Source organism: Pyrgilauda ruficollis, unplaced genomic scaffold, assembly GCF_017590135.1.
Source record: "Pyrgilauda ruficollis isolate IOZ18807 unplaced genomic scaffold, ASM1759013v1 scaffold66, whole genome shotgun sequence".
In the NCBI taxonomy this organism is placed as follows: domain Eukaryota; kingdom Metazoa; phylum Chordata; class Aves; order Passeriformes; family Passeridae; genus Pyrgilauda; species Pyrgilauda ruficollis.
Genome location: NW_024528377.1, coordinates 2,344,179 through 2,363,225, shown reverse-complemented (window position 1 = coordinate 2,363,225; position 19,047 = coordinate 2,344,179). Strand labels below are relative to the sequence as shown.

The window sequence follows — 19,047 nt, the reverse complement described above, 5'->3', positions numbered from 1 at the left end:
AGCCAAGGAATTCACAGAGCATCTGAGTCAGCAATCAGCTGCCTCGAGACAAAACATGCAGGATACTGCAGACTTGCAGAACAGCCAGCAAGGCACACAAGTACCCTGGAAACCTAGCAAATAATTCTTGCCTGCCCTTGCTTTCCTCCTGTAATTTCCATGTTCTCTGACGTGTTGCTCTTGGATTCCGAGGGCTCAGGGTGTTTACATCAGGAATGCAGAGTTCTAGGGAGTGACCTAATGTGGTGACTGAAGCCTCGCTGTTTCACCCGTGGGCATAACTGATTTCCCAGGCTGTGTGAAACGGGATTTGGGCAGAGCTGCTGTGCTAAGGTACCCCTTGGAATGTGCTGGCTCAAATGACCTGGTTTTGCCAGGTTTGGCTGCTGGCTTGGCAAACCTCAGACACACAGCAGTAAGTTCCTAGAGTGAAAGGATATTATGTTTAATATCCACAAGTTTTGTGGAGTCAGTCGGAGACAGGGACAGCACACACCCTGATGTCCATGGCAAAAGAGTGAGTTTATGTATGAAGCCTTGTTAATAAAGGGGGTTTGAAAAACCCAGTTATTGGTGCATTCCTTGATACCACCCAGCTTCTGGACCCGTGAGATGTCTACAGTTCAGGATGGAACTGAATTGCTTGAGGATCCTTTCTTTCAACCCAGGCGCCAGTTTATGGAGCCAGCTGGTTTTCTTATTTACAGCCAAATTAATTGCCCAGTACAAGCCAGCTTGTTGGATTTTAACTTTGGGGTGTTTGAGCAGTGCAAAACCAATGCTGCTTCACTTCCTTGGTGAAAAACTATGGGAGAAGCAAGAGTAAGAAATTATCCCCATGCTGTCCTTACATCTGGGTATATCAGAAGAGGAGTGTGGACTAACAGATCTGAATGGTGACTCCACTTAATTTAGGTCATGTAACTTTATTGCTTTTTCTGAAGAAGTCTCAGTCATCCAAAGCACTGGTGTGAAGTGAGTGTTTGGGTGGTAGAGCGGGGGTGCAAGAAGTGGGGGGAACGTAAGAGTATTCAGCTTGATTAATGAGGCATATGACTTTAGACTGCAGGTATTTTATTGTGTTTGTGTGACACAGGGACACTGAAATGACTCCTTCAGCATTAGAGGTGTTTTGGTGCAGTGCATTATAATATTCTTCTTGAGAACAAAAGAGGAGACACAGGTCTTCAGTACATGGTTGAGCCAGAAGAGAGGTGGAGATAGACTTTCAACAAGGACATGAATGATAGGACAAGGAAGAATGGCTTCAAACTGTTATAGGGCAGGCTTAGATTGGATATTGAGAAGTTCTTTGCTGTGAGGGCACTGAGACACTGACACAGGTTGCCCAGAGAAGCTGTGAATGTCCTGTCCCTGGAAGTGCTCAAGACCAAATTAGATGGAGCTTTGAGCAACCTGGTCTACTGGGAGGTGTCCCTGCCTATGGCAGGGGTGTTGGAACTTTGTGACCTTTAAGGTCTCCCAACCAAATCAAACCAGACCATTTTAGGGTTCTGTGACTTGCCCTCTGTAGCAGTGCAGTGGTTTCCCTGAGGTGTGAGCCTGGAGCATGTTTTCAGCTTCACAACAGTGAAATTAAGATGGAAAATAAAGAAAACAGTTCCAATTTGCTTAGTGAGCAGTACTGATATGGATGTGGGCATCACTATCAGCCAGTTAGAAAAACAGCTTCAAAACCGAGTCCTCTGAGGTGGTTGTCCTAATAAAGTTAGAATTGCATCCTGCACTATAGCCCACTGTTGTACTTTGACTTCTGTAGGAACTTTTATTTTTAAAAACTACCAGTTTGTGTTTGTATGTAAAGGTTTCCATGTCTCCTTTGCTGTTTCTAAACATAAACAATAAATACCATGTTAGGCTGAAAAGCAGGAGTGCCCAAATAAACTACTGGAGAGCTGTCATATGGGAGGGGAAGAGACATGAGCTGTAATGTTTGGCTTGGCTTCCTGTCTGCTGGAAGCAGGAAAAGAGCTGGTGAGAATCTAAAAAGTTTTATCCAAGTCCACGTATTTCCCTTTTTGCCTTAATACCCTTTGCAAGAAAAAACAAAGGGCAAAAAGCATCTCAGAAGTGCTTTCACTTCCATAGTTTGTGCATATGTTCCCGTGCTGCCTTCATATCTGAAGGCAAACAGAGCTATTCTTTCTCAGCAAGCAGGGTAATTTAGAGTATACTTAGTGTTATGTATAAAAGAAAGAAAAAGGTTTATTCTATATAAAAGAGAGAGATCTCTAATCGTGATCCAAACAATTCTCCAGGTCTCCAGCCTGCTTCTGAGGGATCCCAGAAATGAGCAGCAGAGCTCATGATAGCAGCTCTGCCCCAGCAGATTAAAGTAGACCCCAGACACCACCTAAAATTTTGTATGGACCTGCATATCAAAAGAAGTTGAAAACCACAGAACAGAGGAATTAGTGTGGGATCTTAGAAGGCTCATGCACCAGCCACGTTTCACTCTTACGCTGCTCATTTGTGGACAGAATTATGTGTGTAGGCTTTAGGTAAGGGAAATGTTTATACTGCTTTATGAAACACAGACAGGCTTTGTTTTTTCAGCCTTGACTTATTTTTCTAAGAAATGAATTGTTATTAGCAGATTTAACTTATTTTTAAGATCACAGTAAGCATCACTGTGCAAAATCAAGTCTTGGCAAGGACTCCATGTCAGCTTCTGCTGTGCCATCCTCTCTTATCTCTGTTTATCATTACCAAAGACATGTGTCTTTTCAGAATGAAGGCACAAAAGCTTATTTTACTGATGGAGTACAGACTCTTGAAGTGTTTTGTGGCAGTAGTGTTTTTAACACCAGCCCATAACTGTTGCTGTGGTGTTACACAGTAAATGTGACATAGTAGGTCTGCCTGTTCTGTTTTCAACCTCTGCCCTGTTCCAGGCATGGTGTAACATAACTTTCTAACAACTTTCCAGGCATGGTGTAACATCTGCCTGTTTACTTGTAACTTCCCTGCTCTTCATGCAGAATGAGTTTTGATAAAACTTCCAACGCACTGGCTCGGGTTAAAGTATTTTGTGATTTTACAGAGATGTGAGATGTGCCGCTGTCTGCAGTGAGGCTCAGTGAACTCTGGAAGCCTCCTCTTCAGTCAGCTTGGGTAGAAATCCTTGGGATATCCATCAGCTGAGGATTGACTGGGAATCTGGGCTCTCAGTTCAGCAGGCTTAGACAAAATTTCAGAACGAAAAAGAGCAAGTTCAGTTACGCTTTCTTCTTTTTGTTTTGTAGGTTAATAATGCTTGTAAGGCAGAGGTGAAAGTGGCTCAGCAGAACAACATCAGGAAATCTGGCAGACTGGAAGAGCACAGCTGCCCCCCTGGGCAGCTGCCACGCGTGAAGCATGGAGGAAAGCAAAAACGAGAAGGTGAACCAGGCTCATGTTCTCTTCGACAGATTTGTCCAGGCTTCCACCTGCAAGGGGACTCTGAAGGCTTTCCAGGAGCTCTGTGACTACCTGGAACTAAAGCCCAAGGACTATCGTTCCTTCTATCACAAACTCAAGTCCAAGCTCAATTACTGGAAAGCCAAAGCCTTGTGGGCCAAATTGGACAAAAGAGGCAGCCATAAGGACTACAAGAAGGGGAAAGCATGCGCCAACACGAAGGTAAGAGGTTCAGTCACCATGGTCCAGGCAGCTCTTACCCAATCCCTCTGGAATACACAGTAAAAAGGTGTGGCTGTAGAAAAATATTGCCTGGTGTAAGCCAGGGAAGTTTCAGCAATGTCCTAATGATTTTAGCATTTGATCAGCAATTGGAAATTCCTTTTGTCACCACCAGATGTGACTGCCCACCTGAATGTTTGCCTTTTATTCAGGAGGAGCAGCCAGCAAGTTCTTACATTGTAAGTTTTTGTGCCTTGGGTCCTATAGATAGATGCCTTGGAAAATCTTAATTGGTAAGCCTGTAATCTTGGTTGACTCCTTTTTGCATTTTGACAGTAACAGGAATGTATGCTGTTGGAGTCTAGGATATAAAATATGCATGTTTGGAAACTTCCTGTTTTAATTTGAAAATTCTCATGACTCTCTCAAGAAAATGGAACTTTTCTGCCAATTTGGCAAAACAGACTGTTTCCCATTATTTAGAAAGTGATCAATTTTATTCTAAGTTCAAAGAAAAAAATATGCCGTGGAAACTCATATCAATTCTTTTTGAAAGGTTGGTATGTGTGGTATTTAGTGCAGGAATTCCTGCTTTTACACACACACTCACACAGAGCATTTTTTTTTTTTAACCTGAATTACTGTGAGCTGGCATTTATGTGCTGCTCCCCTTGGACAGTGCAGTTTGAAAGTAGTTCTTTATATCATTTATTGAAATGTGAATAGAATAGGTTGGTTTTGTAAATAATCAAGCACTCTTTTTTTTTTTTTTTCTCAAAATAGACAAATAGTGCAGAATAGGATAAAAATAGAACAGGATTCTGTCCTCCTTCATTGAGGACAGAATAGGACAATAGACGTTGCTCTTTCTGTTGAATAGTCACTTATTGAGAGAAGCAAGTACTTTAATTAGATGAATTAATTACTAATTCTTCATATAGAATTGAGGGAGAAATATATCTTGTTTAGAGAATGTAATTTCAGACCTGTGGACTTATATTTTCCCCAAACTGGATATTAGAAAGTTATGTTAGTTTCTTAGTTGTTTATCTTGTTTCACTTTCCAGTGGCCATTTTCATAAGGATGGAGGCATTTATAATGATTTACTGTAGTAACACTTAGTAAACTCTGAAAATCAAGCAATTGGGCACTGTTGATAGTCACAGTGGGCAGTAGCTTCAACACCCCAAAAATCCAACCACTGTTTAAGTTTACATTTTTCAGGCAACATAAGAAAGGAAGGATTGGCCAGAAAATAAATGTAATAGGTTTTGTAAATGCTTAAGAATAACTCTTCCAAGTGGTATGAGCTTCATGGAGAAAAATTCTAAATTTTCTGCAAAATTGATCACCCTGGACATGCATTAGATTCAGGAATTGCTCTTACTTTGAAACATAATGGGTTGAACTGAACTGGGGTGTTTAAGTCTGTAAAATGAAGCTAGGTGGTTTGTTTTTATGACAAAGATGGAAGGAGCAAGATGTAGAGGTTTTTAACTTTTTTGAATAATAGACTGTAAGAGTGATTTTTGCATCTAGGCTCTGACTGTATTTGTTAACACTGTGGAAAAGGTTGGTTCAATAACAGAGATGAAACATTAAAGAACAGATTTAATGGGCAGATAAGTGGATAGTGCTTGATTGTGAGAGCATATGAAAAAACAGATGTGAGTGGAGTGTGACATCCAGCTATGAAAGGCATTCAGAAAATCAAGTGTGACATTTATATTCACAGGAACTGGTGAGCTGAGTTTAGAAGGACATTAGAGCTCCATTTGGTTGTTTTGGGTTTGAATTAACAACTTGGCAGCTGCAAGAAAATGTCAGAAAAGTAGAGATTTTAGCTTGGCCAAAAAGTAGCCAACTATTGAGATGCACATTTTGTGAATTGACAGCTCTGACAAAGCTGATTAAACCAGTGTCTCTGGTGAGGTGATGCAAAGTCAGTTTATAGAGGAAGATCACCCCTGGGAAGTTGGCACTGAGAGGAATGAGAAATGAGAGTCCTTCAGATGGTGCTCTGAAAGAATAACTGGAGACCTAGAGGAGTACTGAGGCTCAGAAGTCATCAGAAAAGGATGTGCTTTGAGTAAATACATGCAACCAAGTGTCTTTAAAACCTTTCTTCAAGTACAGTTATAAAGTGGATAAAAGGAGTAAAGCATCCTGGGAATGATGCTTGTCTGAAGAGGATGCTAGGGATTTTGTATCCTCCAAAGTTTAACCTATTTCATACACCAAAGTCAAGTTAAAGAGAGTGAGAATGGAGTTGGAGAACTGGGATCAAGAGCGTGATTGTAGAAGTAGCGTGTGGTGGGGTGGTGGTGAGATAAACAGAGAGGCTCATGAGATCATGTGGGACTGTTCCTCATTGAGTGGTGAGAGAAAAACCTCAGAACTTGATGGTGCTGGTGTGAAGGACCACAGTGATGGGACTGGGCAATGATTGCAGTGAACATGTTTTTTAAACCAAATTTCACCATGTATTCCTCTTATCTTTTTTTATATGTTTCTATTAATTTCTTGTTTCCTATCCAAGTAGTGTCTGTCATTAAGTGTTTAAATTTACTTTACTCCTAAGAGGTAATCATAACTGTTTAAAGCAGAGGCCTTTTGAAAACTGAGTCATATGTGATTTGATGTTTCCTAACTCACTTGGCTTTATCTTCCTAATGTTTAATGTAATTTGCTAACTGCTGATTAAAAGGTACAGAAATTTAAGTGGGCATGTGGAGATGATAGACTTTAAAATAAAGATTGGGGTTTTATCCATGTCAGAACAGAAGTCAGTAATTTCTTTAGGAAGCCTGGCTTCTGTATACTTGAACATAAACCAGTTCTGAAGTTTTCATCTTTTGTAGGATAGTTTTTAATTGCCCATTAAAAAATTGTTCAGGGATGAAGTGCTGTGCCTGGAGTTGGGCAGTTTGTGCACATGGCCAGCATCCAGGCTAACCAGAATTCAGATAATCAGAGTTCATGAAAGTGTCTTGGACAGGATGGGTTGTTCAAATGTAAATAGTTACAAATGGTGCTCTCTCTCCATTGGTTATACAGAGAATACAGCATTTCAGTTTGTATTTGATGTTCCATTACCATGGCGTTGTTACTGGAAACTTAATATAATCTGTCTGAAAGATCTTGAGCAAGAAGTGTTTCTGAGGGGTGAGACAGCTTCAGTGCAGGGAATTGCAGCAATTGCTTGGAGTCACTGAGGGGAAAGGGAACAAGGAATAACAGTAGCTGCCTTTATTTGGCTGTACTTGGCATGTCATGGAGTTACTGCTGACTGAGAGTACCAGAAGGTGGGTTTTTATGAGATATCTGACACTGGAAGAAGCATTAGAGGTGGAAAAGAATATTTTCTGGTTTTAATTGTGCTTAGAATTTATGTTTTATAACAACATTATTTAATGTTTTTTGTGATGGAATTAAAAAAAAAGGCAACTTTGACCATAAATTACTTGTCTGATTATTCTACATTCAGAATATCTAGAATCTTAATCATAACCTAAGTGCTTTTAACCACATCCTACTATGAGAGCAGGGAGGAAGGATAGAGAGGAAAAAAACCTTTTAAGTTCCTGTGACAAAGTTGCAGGCAACTAGCTTAAAATTTAATGAAATCTGAGTTTGAATAGTCTGATTTCAGTACAATTCCTTTGCTGTTGTGTACTCCATCATAAATATTTTATATGTGGAAATTTGTCAAAGAATGAAAACCACCCAATCCAGGCTCTTTGAAAGATTGTAGTTGTCAGCCAAGCAAAATTACCTGAATAAGTATGACATGCTGAGCTAATTTTCTGAAAAGTTTTAAAAAAGAAAGACAAGGTGGTGTTTGGGAATTACAATTACCTGCAAAGAAAGCAATATTAAAATTGGAGGAATATAGTAGATCTAACTGAGGATCCCTTATATCAAATTACAAGATAGACACCTGTTCAAGATGTAGTTTTATTTAGGTATTTATTAGCTCAGAGGTTGGGTGTGCCTTTTGTCCCAAATGCTTTCAGGTTCCTGAAGCCACTAAAGCAGCAGTGGTGTTATTATTCCCTTCCCTTTCCTCTAGACTTGGATCTCTGCCCTCAGATTTATGGGACTTCTTATCTTATTCAGTAGTCCTACGTGGAATTTGCATGTCAATAGCTATGTCATCACTGCTGTAACTGGTTTTCCATCATTCAGGCTTTACATCTGCAGTTTCATGGTGCTTGCAGAGTTTATGCCCGCGTGAGTAAGTGGTGAGAATGTGGCAGCCTGTAAAAATTGTCAGGATGACTACTGAACACAAAATTTTGCTTTTTGGAATTGGTTGTTTATCAGAACATTGGCTCATAGTTAAGTTTTGGCATAATTAAGAATTACTCAAAGAGTTTTCTTGCGCAGCCATAAGGATCTGGAAGAGAACCACGTGGCAGCAGCAGCAGCCACCTCTGTAACAAGGTCTCTGGTTTACTCGGTAGAAATCAAAGTACAATAACGATGAAGAAATGGACTGTGTACTGTATTTATGTGACTGCACATACCAACACTTTCTCTGTGGACCTCGGTTTCTGTGGGTAAGAAGTGTCTCCTGACTATCTTGGGTTTTTAACCTGAGAGTATTTTGCTGCATCATTCTGTTCTCAGAAGGCACTTCAACGCTAGACGCGCACGTATTTTACATTCTCAAGTTGTTTATTAGCATCTGATGGTGTTTGTGAGTAGAGTGGAAAAAGATAAGAGAAGGTGAAAGACCTTTCATATGACAAAGGTTAGGTTGGAGAAAAGATTTGTCTGGCCACTCAAAGTTTTTGTCTACATGATGTCTGCTTCCCTGAAGTCTCCTTTGCTGCAGTAGTAGAAGCCCCAAAGCACCACCAAGGCATTAATTATAGTGCTCTGACTTGGCTACTCTTTTATTCTGTTACTCTAAATGATGGTGTTTATAAAAACATTAGTGTCTTTTGTTTGTCTGCTGTAGCTGTCGCTGTGCTACTGAAGATATTCTTAAGAAAGGCCAGCTCAGTGTCTGGAAGATGAGAGGAAAATTGTCACTGTTTTTGTTTTTTGGGGGTTGATTTGATTTTCTGTTTTGTTTTTTGTTTTTAAGAAAAAAAAGTGGAATGTGGGAGGGAGAAGCCTTTAGAAGTAATGCTGTTCTCCAGGTACTTATGTAGCTTGAAAGTGTGAATTGGCAGCTCTTCCTAGAGCAAGGGTTGCAAGCACACAGTTTTACTTGCCTGCTTCCTGAGGCTTTTCACTGCTCTGCAATATCTTCATTTTCAGGTCGTGGTTCCTGCTTATCAATGGCAGAACTTAGCAGGTAGAAACAGAAAGACTGACCTGAAATTTCAGCTTATCCAAATTTCAGAAGAGCACTTCTTCCTAAGAGGCGTGGGACACTCCTGCAGAAAACCCCATTTCCTGCAAGGGCTGTGCAGTTACTCAGGGCTGGTTGTTTTGCAGTGTCTGATCATTGGGGCTGGACCCTGTGGCCTTCGCACAGCCATCGACCTGTCCTTCCTGGGGGCCAAGGTGGTGGTGATAGAGAAGAGGGATGCCTTCTCCCGCAATAACGTGCTGCACCTCTGGCCCTTCACCATCCACGACCTCAGGGGCCTCGGCGCCAAAAAGTTCTACGGCAAATTCTGTGCAGGATCCATAGACCATATCAGTAAGTGCAGGCAGGGCTGGACACAGCAGCACTGCTTCTTCCTGGGGGGAAGAGGGTGAGGGTGAAAATTCAGCCTACACAGTCCCTGCTCTCAAGTTTTTGTGGTACAGTTCAGCATTACTTTTGCATTGTGCATTCTGGGCTAGTCATGGGATTAAAACATGCAGTGTTTCTCTGTCATCTCTTAGACATTCCTAAGGCATAGCTTTTTCCTACACTAAAAAGTACACTTAAAGCTCACTTCTTTTCTTTTTAATGGATAATTTTTCTGTTTTTTGCTGATACATTCCTGCAGCTGCCACATTGTTCTGTTTCTCTTGAGCAACTTGTAAAGAAAAATTAGTGCATGCTTTTGAAAATTCTTGTGAATTTCAGTCTGGAGAAAGGAGGAGCAGCTTTGGTTTTGTTAATTTTCAGAAAAATGATGAAGACACGTTTTGATTTAACAGATGTTTGTGTTAAAATTGAGAATAATCTTGATGATTTTTATATTCTGTTAAATCAATCTTCTTTGAGAGCTGAATGCTTTGGTGGAGCAGGAGTTATTTTTCTTTTTTTTTCCTCTCCAAAATTGACTGTACGTGGCACAGCCAGGTGTTGCCCACCAGTCTGTGTTCTTTTTTTTTTTTTTTAATTTGGCAACAAATGGGTAAAACTGGAAGATTTCTTCGTAACTTCAACCTTGCAGATTGCTTTTTCTTTCTAATGTCTTTTCGTTTTTATTCTTCCAGTATTTATGCATTTAATCTTTTTTTGTGTATCAACACAGCTAAAATTTATCATTTAGGTGAAGGATTTTTTCATTTCAGTGTCTGAAATATGACAGTAAGGTGTTTTCCTTCAAATTAATTGAGTTTGCACACTGTAATTTTCATTCTCATTGCCAAAGTTACCTGAAGAGGAGAGAGGTGGTGAGGAGCTTTGTATGCCCTCAGTAACCCAGAGGTGCTGGGTGGAGGTGCAGGTCAGTATTACAGCCAGGCTGATCCAGGAGCTCTTTGCCATCTGTGACAAGTGCAGTGCTGTCTTCCCTCCCTCTCCTGCAGCTCATGTCCTGCTTCTTACCCTTGTTGCTGATTAGGGGACTGAAACACTAAAAAATTACTTTTTATGCTTTGAAAAGGGCTGGGTTTTCAGCTGTGTAGAATTTTCTTAGCATGCTGTGATATCACACACCAGTGGTGCCTGGATGAAGTGCTGGGAACACCACGGGGAAGAAGAAAGTAGCAGCTGGCCTTTAAGTCAGGCTATCAGTAAGATCACACAGACACACGTGGGCACTTGTGCTCTTTTCTTTTTCTTCTCTTTCTTTATAACCTGTTTGTTTTTTTTTTTCTTCTTGCAGGTATCCGTCAGCTCCAGCTGATCCTTTTGAAGGTTGCCTTGATCTTGGGAATAGAGATCCATGTCAATGTGGAGTTCCGGGGGCTCGTGTACCCTCCAGAGGACCAGGAGAATGAAAGCAAGTAGCACTGAAATGGGCAGTAGAGAAGGGGGAGGTTGTGGTAGGATACACAGGCTCCTACTCCTTAACTCTGCTTATCATAAGTCCTTTCCTCGTGCTCCATTAATAAGAATAGTTTTTAATCCATTTTTGCTTGGATATTTAGTAGGATTTGTTTTTTCTAGTGGCAAATCCAAATTAGTTATTGTATGAAACAAAGTCACCAGAAGGACTACACAGGAATAGACGAAGACATGGTAAATTGTAATTGCTTCTAAAATACTTAAGCCTGTTACATAACATTTTGAAACCATTTTGAAACAACTCCTTTCTTTGCATTCACTCTACTGGTGAACAATCCTTGTTATGCTTTTAGTATCACTGTGAAACCTGTTCTCTGATCACCACAGGAGATGTAGCTTACCTGGTTTTTTGCCTTTTATTAATTGTATAGGCAGGAGGGAAGTTTGTAGGGACCCTTAAAGGAATTAGGGGAGTTTTAGCAGAGCTGTGTCTGCCTCTGATTCATGTGAAATTGCTGCACAGTTCAGGAATAGCCCTGTCATCAGTGTAGCTGTCCTGCAGGGTTTCTTGACTGATCATGTGTTGAAGGATTTATTGATAGTTTTATCTTTTTTTTTTTTCCCTATTATTATTGCCATTTATATTGTCACTAACTTGGAGTTCATCTACAGGAATAGGTTGGCGTGCATTGGTCCATCCCAAAACCCATCCAGTGTCTGAGTATGAGTTTGAAGTAATCATTGGAGGGGATGGCAGGAGAAACACCTTAGAAGGTAATGGTTCATGATTCACCTCCAAACAGAACTTACTCTTAAATTTGTTGGAACAAAAGTGGCCTTTGACATGCCAATCAACATCTGGAAAGACACTTGGCAAGTGATAGGGAGATTAAAAGTCCGTGTAACAATCCATTTATAGCAAAGATGTGGGTGGCTTTGTTTTCTTCCTCTAAACTAATAAAGACATAAGAGTTTTTGATCTGGATAACTTTTCCTACATTTTTTCTTTAGTCAAGTAGTGTTGTCACTTCTGAACTGAGGCGTTGAGTATTATTCTGTGTAGCACAGAATCCCTTTTTATTTTTTTTTTTAATGGAAATTGCAGCTTTAGGAACAGCGATGAGAGACAGGGTGCTGGGAAGCTTTTCCCCTTAACACTTTTCTGATGAAGCAATTATTCTTTCCTCTGTGAACAAGTTTGTAGCTCATCAACTCCCTTCTCTCCCTTTACTTTGTGAGTGCACCCGTCTGTGGCACACCGAGCCTTCCCTGAAGGTGTGTTTGCTTTTCAGCATTGCCACTTTATCCTTCCTGCAGGGTTTCGCCGAAAGGAATTCCGTGGAAAACTTGCAATTGCTATCACAGCAAACTTCATCAATCGCAACACCACAGCTGAAGCCAAAGTAGAAGAGATCAGCGGCGTGGCCTTCATCTTCAACCAGAAGTTCTTCCAGGATCTCCGGGATGCCACAGGTTTGCCAGCACTTGACAGATTTCCAGTGAAATATGAACTATTTGTTTTTATAATTACAATTTTGCAGCTCAGAGTTGTGTGTTTAATCAAGAAACAAGCATCTTGTGCAAGGCAGTCAGTGCTGCCTCTGAAATATGACTTCCCTATTTTTGTAGCTGTTCTGCTGTACAAAGCAGATGTGTGTTATTTTGATTCAGAAGTGGAGAATTTATGGTTTTCAGGAAATCAGAGCCCTGAATGGGAAGAGGTCATGAATCCAGAGTTCTGCTTTTGGCACTCCACATCTGAATGCAAACCTTAGAGTGATGATCAATGGATTTTTAAAAAGAGGTAGCTTTATGCAGGTGAAATGTGCTATAGTTTTGTTGACAGGTCAGATTTTAAAGTCAGCCAGAGCATGGTAGAAAGTTGCTTGGCTTTCTCTCTTTATAACCATGCAGTTTCAATTTACTTTCTTCTGGCAGAACTTCTGTTGCACATAACTCCTAACTTGTTCCTTCATTACCATGTCTTTTGTTCTGTCACAAGGCATTGACTTGGAGAACATTGTCTACTACAAGGATGATACACACTACTTTGTCATGACTGCCAAAAAGCAGAGCTTGCTGGATAAAGGAGTGATACGGCATGTGAGTATTACCTTCTCCTGTATTCTCTGTAAGCTAAAATTGTCGTGACAATTTACTTTTGGTAACGTGAAAGTAGGAAAATGTGCTTTTCCTCCATCACATAATGTTTTTCTACAGTTGTTATTTTAGAACATGAATGTAATTTTGTTCTAAAAGGCAGTTAATGCCCTTCTGAAGTATTTTAAACCATCAGATGAGTGTTACAAAACCTGCCCTTTTCAAATTTGTCTTTTGTAGATTTGGGAGTTTTGCTCATGCTAAGATAAAATATGCTAAAGGAACATTTAATAGTTTAGATGAGCTTCCCTTATTTTATGGGAATGAAAAATGCTCAAAAGTTTCTTAGCCCTTTCACAGTCAGCAGTGCAAGCAGGATGATTACTGTTTGCAATAAAAGATCTATAGATTTTTGTCACAGTCATATATTCTGAAAAATCCCTTTACCCAGGATTTTCTCCTGGAAAGCTGAGGAGCCTCAGAAAAAGGAAAACAAATTCTTATCTCATTTGCTTCTCATGTGTTGTGCTCACATGTGGAATGTGTTTGGAGATTGTTTATTCACAGGTGATTGTTTCATTGGTTTCATGTGAATTGTTTGGCTTATTGGCCCATCAGTGCCAAGCTGTGTTGAGGCTCTGGAAAGAGTCACGACTTTTTATTATTATCTTTTTAGCCTTCTGTCTGTATCCTTTCTGTATTCTTTAGTATAGTTTAGTATAGCATTCTTTAATATAATATAGTATCTTAAAATAATAAATTAGCCTTCTGAGAACATGGAGTCAGATCCATCATTCCTTCCTGCCACAGGGCACCTTGCAAATACAACAGATTTTCTCCTGGAAGCATTAACACAGATAGGAATGAAAGAAATTAGAAGGCAAATTTGTATGAGTAGATTTGTCAGAATTTTAATGCCAGCTACAATATATACCAATCTTAAAACAAACTTGTGGGTTTGACCACGACACTTTAACTTTGCTGGTTTTGGCAGGACCATGCCGACACAGAGGTCTTGCTCTCCCGGGAGAACGTGGACCAGGAGGCTTTGCTGAACTATGCCAGGGAAGCAGCAGATTTCTCCACTAACCAGCAGCTGCCCTCTCTGGACTTTGCCATCAACCACTACGGGCAACCCGACGTGGCCATGTTTGACTTCACGTGCATGTACGCCTCCGAGAACGCGGCCCTGGTGCGCGAGCAGAACGGCCACCAGCTCCTCGTGGCGCTGGTCGGGGACAGCCTCCTGGAGGTTCGTGTTCAGCTCTGAATGAGCACAAACCTTTGCACCCAGCACTGAGATACGTGCTGCCTGACAGAGAGGCACTCTAAGGAGAGCTGCTGTTTGTTATAGAATAAAGTGGGAGGTTAGAAGGAAGGGTGGGAGTGTTGGGAAAACAGAATTTTTAGCGTGGTAATGATTGCGCTTAAGAAAATGTGTGCAGAGCTTTTTCTGAAGTTCTGTCTGTTCCATCTGCTTCTTGTTGACTCTCTACAGAACCTACTGTAGGCCTGCTAGTAGTTAGCATTTTGTAGTTGGTTAAAAAAGTACTGTCTTGAAGAGAAGCTGTTAAGGCACCCCAGGCTATGAATTACAGTTGGAAATAGAGGGACACTGGCTTTGGGAGAGCTTGTGAGCTGTTCACTGTACATCTGGTTTCCTCTAGCCCAGTGGGAGTGGAGCTTGAAGCTAATTACTGAGTTATAATTTCCCAGCAGATTACTGCCTGAATATGTACTTGATGCTTCTCCAAGATTTTCCCTAAGTGATACTTTTTCTTTCTCTGCTTTTTTTTTCCCCCCTTTGGTAACCTGTAATATCAGCCGTTTTGGCCAATGGGAACTGGAATAGCCAGGGGATTTTTGGCTGCAATGGACTCTGCTTGGATGGTACGAAGTTGGTCGCTTGGAGCCAGTCCTTTGGAAGTCCTTGCAGAGAGGTAATGGAGAAAGTGAATACATTTACAGTTCTAATCCAATCCTCCAACAGCACATCATTCATTACAGTTTCTTTTAGTACAAATATGTAGACAGAATGGGAGATACAGACTCTCACTGCTTTTAGAGAATGCATGAGGGCATAATTCAATTAAAGAAAAAAATTTCAAAGGAGTTGATAAACTGAAGTATACGGAAGAGTAAGAAATGTTGCTATTCCTGGTCCTAGTTTTAAAAGATTAGATGAGGAATCTTTTTTTAGGTGCTTATTGACATTGCATGGACAAAGTGAGCCTGTCACCAGCCCTTCAGTGGCAAAGCAGATGAAGATGTAGGTGCCTTTTAAGTACCAGATACAAAAGTTCTTGCTGTCTCCTATTATCTTGTGAATACTTTTTATTATTTCCTTGTAAGGAAGCTGTGACTTGCTATCTTTCATGTTGTCCTTGGTCACTCTGTTTCATGTAAGCCAAACAGCATCTTGTGTCCTTTGAAGTACTGCATTCTTGATGTGTTAATCAGCTTTGCCTGAGTGTGGTTTTGGTGACTCAAGGGGCTCTCTTGGAGATCAGAACTTGGATAATTAGAAGATGGAGTGAGTAAAAGCAACAGTTTTTAGGTCCTGTTTTAAACTTCAGCAACTGCAGGTTCTGACCATCAGGAACCGTAGTATAGTTTCTAAAACTGCACAATGGCACAATTCATGCTTAAAATTGTACTTGTTTGAATTTAAAAAAACAGCGAGGAAAATAACGTTGCTGTTGAAGCCAGACTTCATCACCTTTCCATTAGCCACTTCAGACAGCAGTAACATCTTCCCTGGGCTTTCTCTTCCACATGCTTAACAGACTCAGTTTTCTTGGCCTCTCCTCACAGGACAAATGCTCCAGTCCCCTTGGTGGGCCCTCTTCCTGAACCCTTCCTGTGTCTTTATTGTACCGAGCAGCCCCTTCAGTTTCGCTTAGTGTATTGTTCTCTTCCCTCCTTTGGAATTCTGAAGTCATATTAAAGTGTAGATTTTAATATGGTTATGCTGATTGTTAGCTATGCAGTGTCTGAAGTGGTTAGATTTCTGATTTGAATGTTTATCTCTGCAGAGTTTACTTAACCATAGTAGTAGTGATGCATCTCTTAAAAAAAAAAAAAAATCCAACAGAACAAAACCTCAAACCAACCAAAACAAACCAAAAACTCCAAACCACCACAAAGCCTAAACAAAACAAATGATGAACCAAAACAAAACCCCAAACTTTTTTTTTGTGTTATTTTCCCAAGGGAAAGCATTTATAGGCTGCTGCCTCAGACCACCCCAGAGAACGTGAGTAAAAACTTCAGCCACTACAGCATTGATCCTGCCACCCGATATCCCAATATCAACGTCAACTTCTTGAGGCCACAGCAGGTAAATCACAAATGGTGCTCCTGAGTGCCTGCAATCTGCAGTGCCTTTCCTCAGGTGAAGCTGTGCCAGTGTTTTGGGAACAGAGAGTGATGTGTGTGTAGCATGGAAGAAGTTAAAGGCAGTTGAATCAGTCAAGAGTAGACTTTTGTACTTGAACAAATTCCTTTTTAGGATGTTTGATTTTAATATTTTTAACTGCGATATAATGATACAGGAAACCTATAAATTTGTGTTTTCTACGTATGCATGTGCATTTTCTTTGTAATAATCCAGTCTAGCAGTCTGTCATTGCAATTTGGTGTCCACTGAGCAGCAGCAGTAGCTGGACTGTTTAGCACCAATGAGCTGATCTTTGCTGTTGTGAGGTTCTTGGGGTAGGATTTTTGCTAGCTACATGTACTTATCTTCCTTTTTGTACCTTGGGATGTTTCCTTATTCTCTTCTGGTTATTTTTGTGTGTATCTGGGGTGCATGGCATGTGTTGATCATCTTAAATGTTTTTGTGTGTGATTTTAGGTACGCCACTTGTATAATACAGGAGACTTGAAAGACATTCACCTGGAGATAGAGAACTTTGTGAACTCCAGGACACCAAAGCTGACTCGAAATGGTAGGCTGCTGTCCTGTTCCTTTTGGTATTCTAGAGCTGGATCAGTGCAGGAACTAGAGAGCAGCAGGACTGTAGGATATTTTTTAACCATTCTCTTAATTTAGAAAATGTACTCAGTAATTGTTTTGTCAACAGTCTGAGCTTACAATTTTTCCAGTTTCCATTAGCATGGGAATTTATTTTTGTTTGCCTAATTTCACTTGCTTTATAATGCTGTTAATTTTCTAAGCATATTTGTTTGTATAGGCAGTTCTTTTCACCTCCTTTATCTCTAACAATGTCCTTGCCTTAAAGTGCAGAAGGCTGGACTGAGTTCACTCTAACAGTAGAGTCAGAACTCATACAAATGTATCAGAAGCTATTGCTTGTGCAGTCTTGCATGTTCCTGCTTTCCTTTTCTTTGTCTCATCTCTTAACCAAATGAAACCTCACTTTGCTTGCATTATTCTGAGAGCTAGATGCCTTGTGATAAGCATTTCAGTAGCTGTCTGCTTGTCTCTACCCTGAGGGGTGTGTCAGACTTTTCCCTTTGCATGGCTTGTCTTGGATGCCCAGATAGTGTTTTGGGATTCCCAGAGTAGCTCTTTGCTGCTAAGCCTCCCTTTCACTGCTGAATAGCTGTGTAGTCTCTGCTCTTTGCCCTGCAGCCATGTCCCTTTAGGCTACCATCTCATCAGATCTTCTGCTAAGACAAGGTCAGCATAGGTCAGTGCTTTTAAAGGAAAGTTTTCAAGGGATAAGAAGAAGTTACAGAAGTACATTTGTCTGTTCTTCCACTAGAAATAGTATCTCTGAGCTACATTGCTACTGTATGTCCTTTTGATCATATTTAACAAGCCTTTGCAACTGTTTTATATTTCCTGGGGCTCTTTTACAATAGCTAGGGTGAAAAGTCTGGCAAGTTACAACTTAGATAATTACTTTTCAGCAAATTAAAAATACTTTCTTGGATTCAAAATAGATATTGATAGTATTTTTAAAAGAAAATAAGAATCCTGTCCTCCATTACCCACTGTAGAAGGAGCTTGTTTTTCATATTAAGGTTTTGCTTGTTGATTCATGGGGGTTGTGTTGTACTTAGAATATGAGCTGTTGTTCGTTTCTATTTTTTAAATGTGCTATTTTTTTACAGAGTCTGTAGCTCGCTCTAGTAAATTGCTCAGTTGGTGCCAGAGGCAGACTGATGGATATGCTGGTGTTAATGTGACAGATCTGACAATGTCATGGAAAAGTGGCTTAGCTTTGTGTGCCATTATCCACAGATACCGTCCAGACTTAATGTGAGTAACTGGCTGCTTCCATAACTGGGAAGAGCAGGAAATTAGTGGTGTTTGGAACTAATAATATGGAGTTGGAGGCAGTGCATTTGTGACTTATGAAGAAATAGATTGAAATGAATTCAATTAAACTTGATAGAAACCAACATCCAGTGATTCACTAGCAGAGTGGAAGGTCATGATAGCTTGATGAATTTGAAAATAAATGTGTTGTCATTTTCCCTTCTGGATGATTTGGCAGAATTAAGCTTCAAATTGGTACTGACTGGAAAGCATTATTGACTGACAGATTTTATGTGTGACATGAGTAAGGAACAGTTCACAGCTTCAGTTAAATCTCTTGTGAACAAGTCTCTGCACGGTCCTTTATGAATTTCCTGTTTTAACAAAGCAGCTCTTTCTAAAGACTTTGAGTCTGCTCTTTCTAGAAGTAGTGACCCACAGCCTAAATTAAGAGACTGTTGCTGTTTGCACACTGACTTGGTTGGGTTAATGGCAGAGGTGTCCTCTTCATTGAAACATTGGGTAAAACAGTGCCCAGATTCTAGAATGGGAAAACACTGGTTGGAAAAAGTGATGGTAGCAAAGACTCTGGTACTTCAATCTGAAATGTCTCCAACTTCCCAAAGGGACATTAGAAAAAGTAAATTCTTGAGCTGTACTTGAAGACATAATCCACTGTAAAACATGCTGAAAAATTGTGGAGTTATTCCAGTCCATATGCACTGAATTACTTCTGTATTGGTGTACTTGAGTGAACCCGAGCTACACTGTTTAATAACTTTATAGCTTGTGGAGAGTTCAAACAGCTTTTAAAATGGTTCATGTAATTCTCTACAAGCTGTAGTTTTTTTATGTAGTTACACAAGTTTTGGGGAAAGCCAGGAGGACAAAAATATGGATCAGTCAAGAGAAAAGGGGAGAAAGTCAAGATTTAATTTAGTTCCAAGC

General features: G+C 40.3%; 1 protein-coding gene across 19 annotated transcripts in view; it reads left to right on the top strand.

The window, feature by feature from the left end:
- The window catches only part of MICAL3 (microtubule associated monooxygenase, calponin and LIM domain containing 3), a 174,563-nt gene that overhangs the window by 64,273 nt on the left and 91,243 nt on the right, over window positions 1-19,047 (top strand). For all 19 annotated transcript variants that reach the window (XM_041484416.1, XM_041484431.1, XM_041484422.1 and 16 more), the window contains exons 2-12: window positions 3,267-3,642; window positions 9,095-9,302; window positions 10,648-10,764; window positions 11,442-11,543; window positions 12,087-12,242; window positions 12,772-12,872; window positions 13,864-14,121; window positions 14,694-14,809; window positions 16,083-16,209; window positions 16,726-16,819; window positions 17,952-18,099. In XM_041484416.1, the coding sequence (XP_041340350.1) occupies window positions 3,379-3,642; window positions 9,095-9,302; window positions 10,648-10,764; window positions 11,442-11,543; window positions 12,087-12,242; window positions 12,772-12,872; window positions 13,864-14,121; window positions 14,694-14,809; window positions 16,083-16,209; window positions 16,726-16,819; window positions 17,952-18,099 (1,691 nt within the window). In that variant the 5' untranslated portion in view covers window positions 3,267-3,378. The remainder of the gene's footprint in view (window positions 1-3,266; window positions 3,643-9,094; window positions 9,303-10,647; window positions 10,765-11,441; window positions 11,544-12,086; window positions 12,243-12,771; window positions 12,873-13,863; window positions 14,122-14,693; window positions 14,810-16,082; window positions 16,210-16,725; window positions 16,820-17,951; window positions 18,100-19,047) is intronic.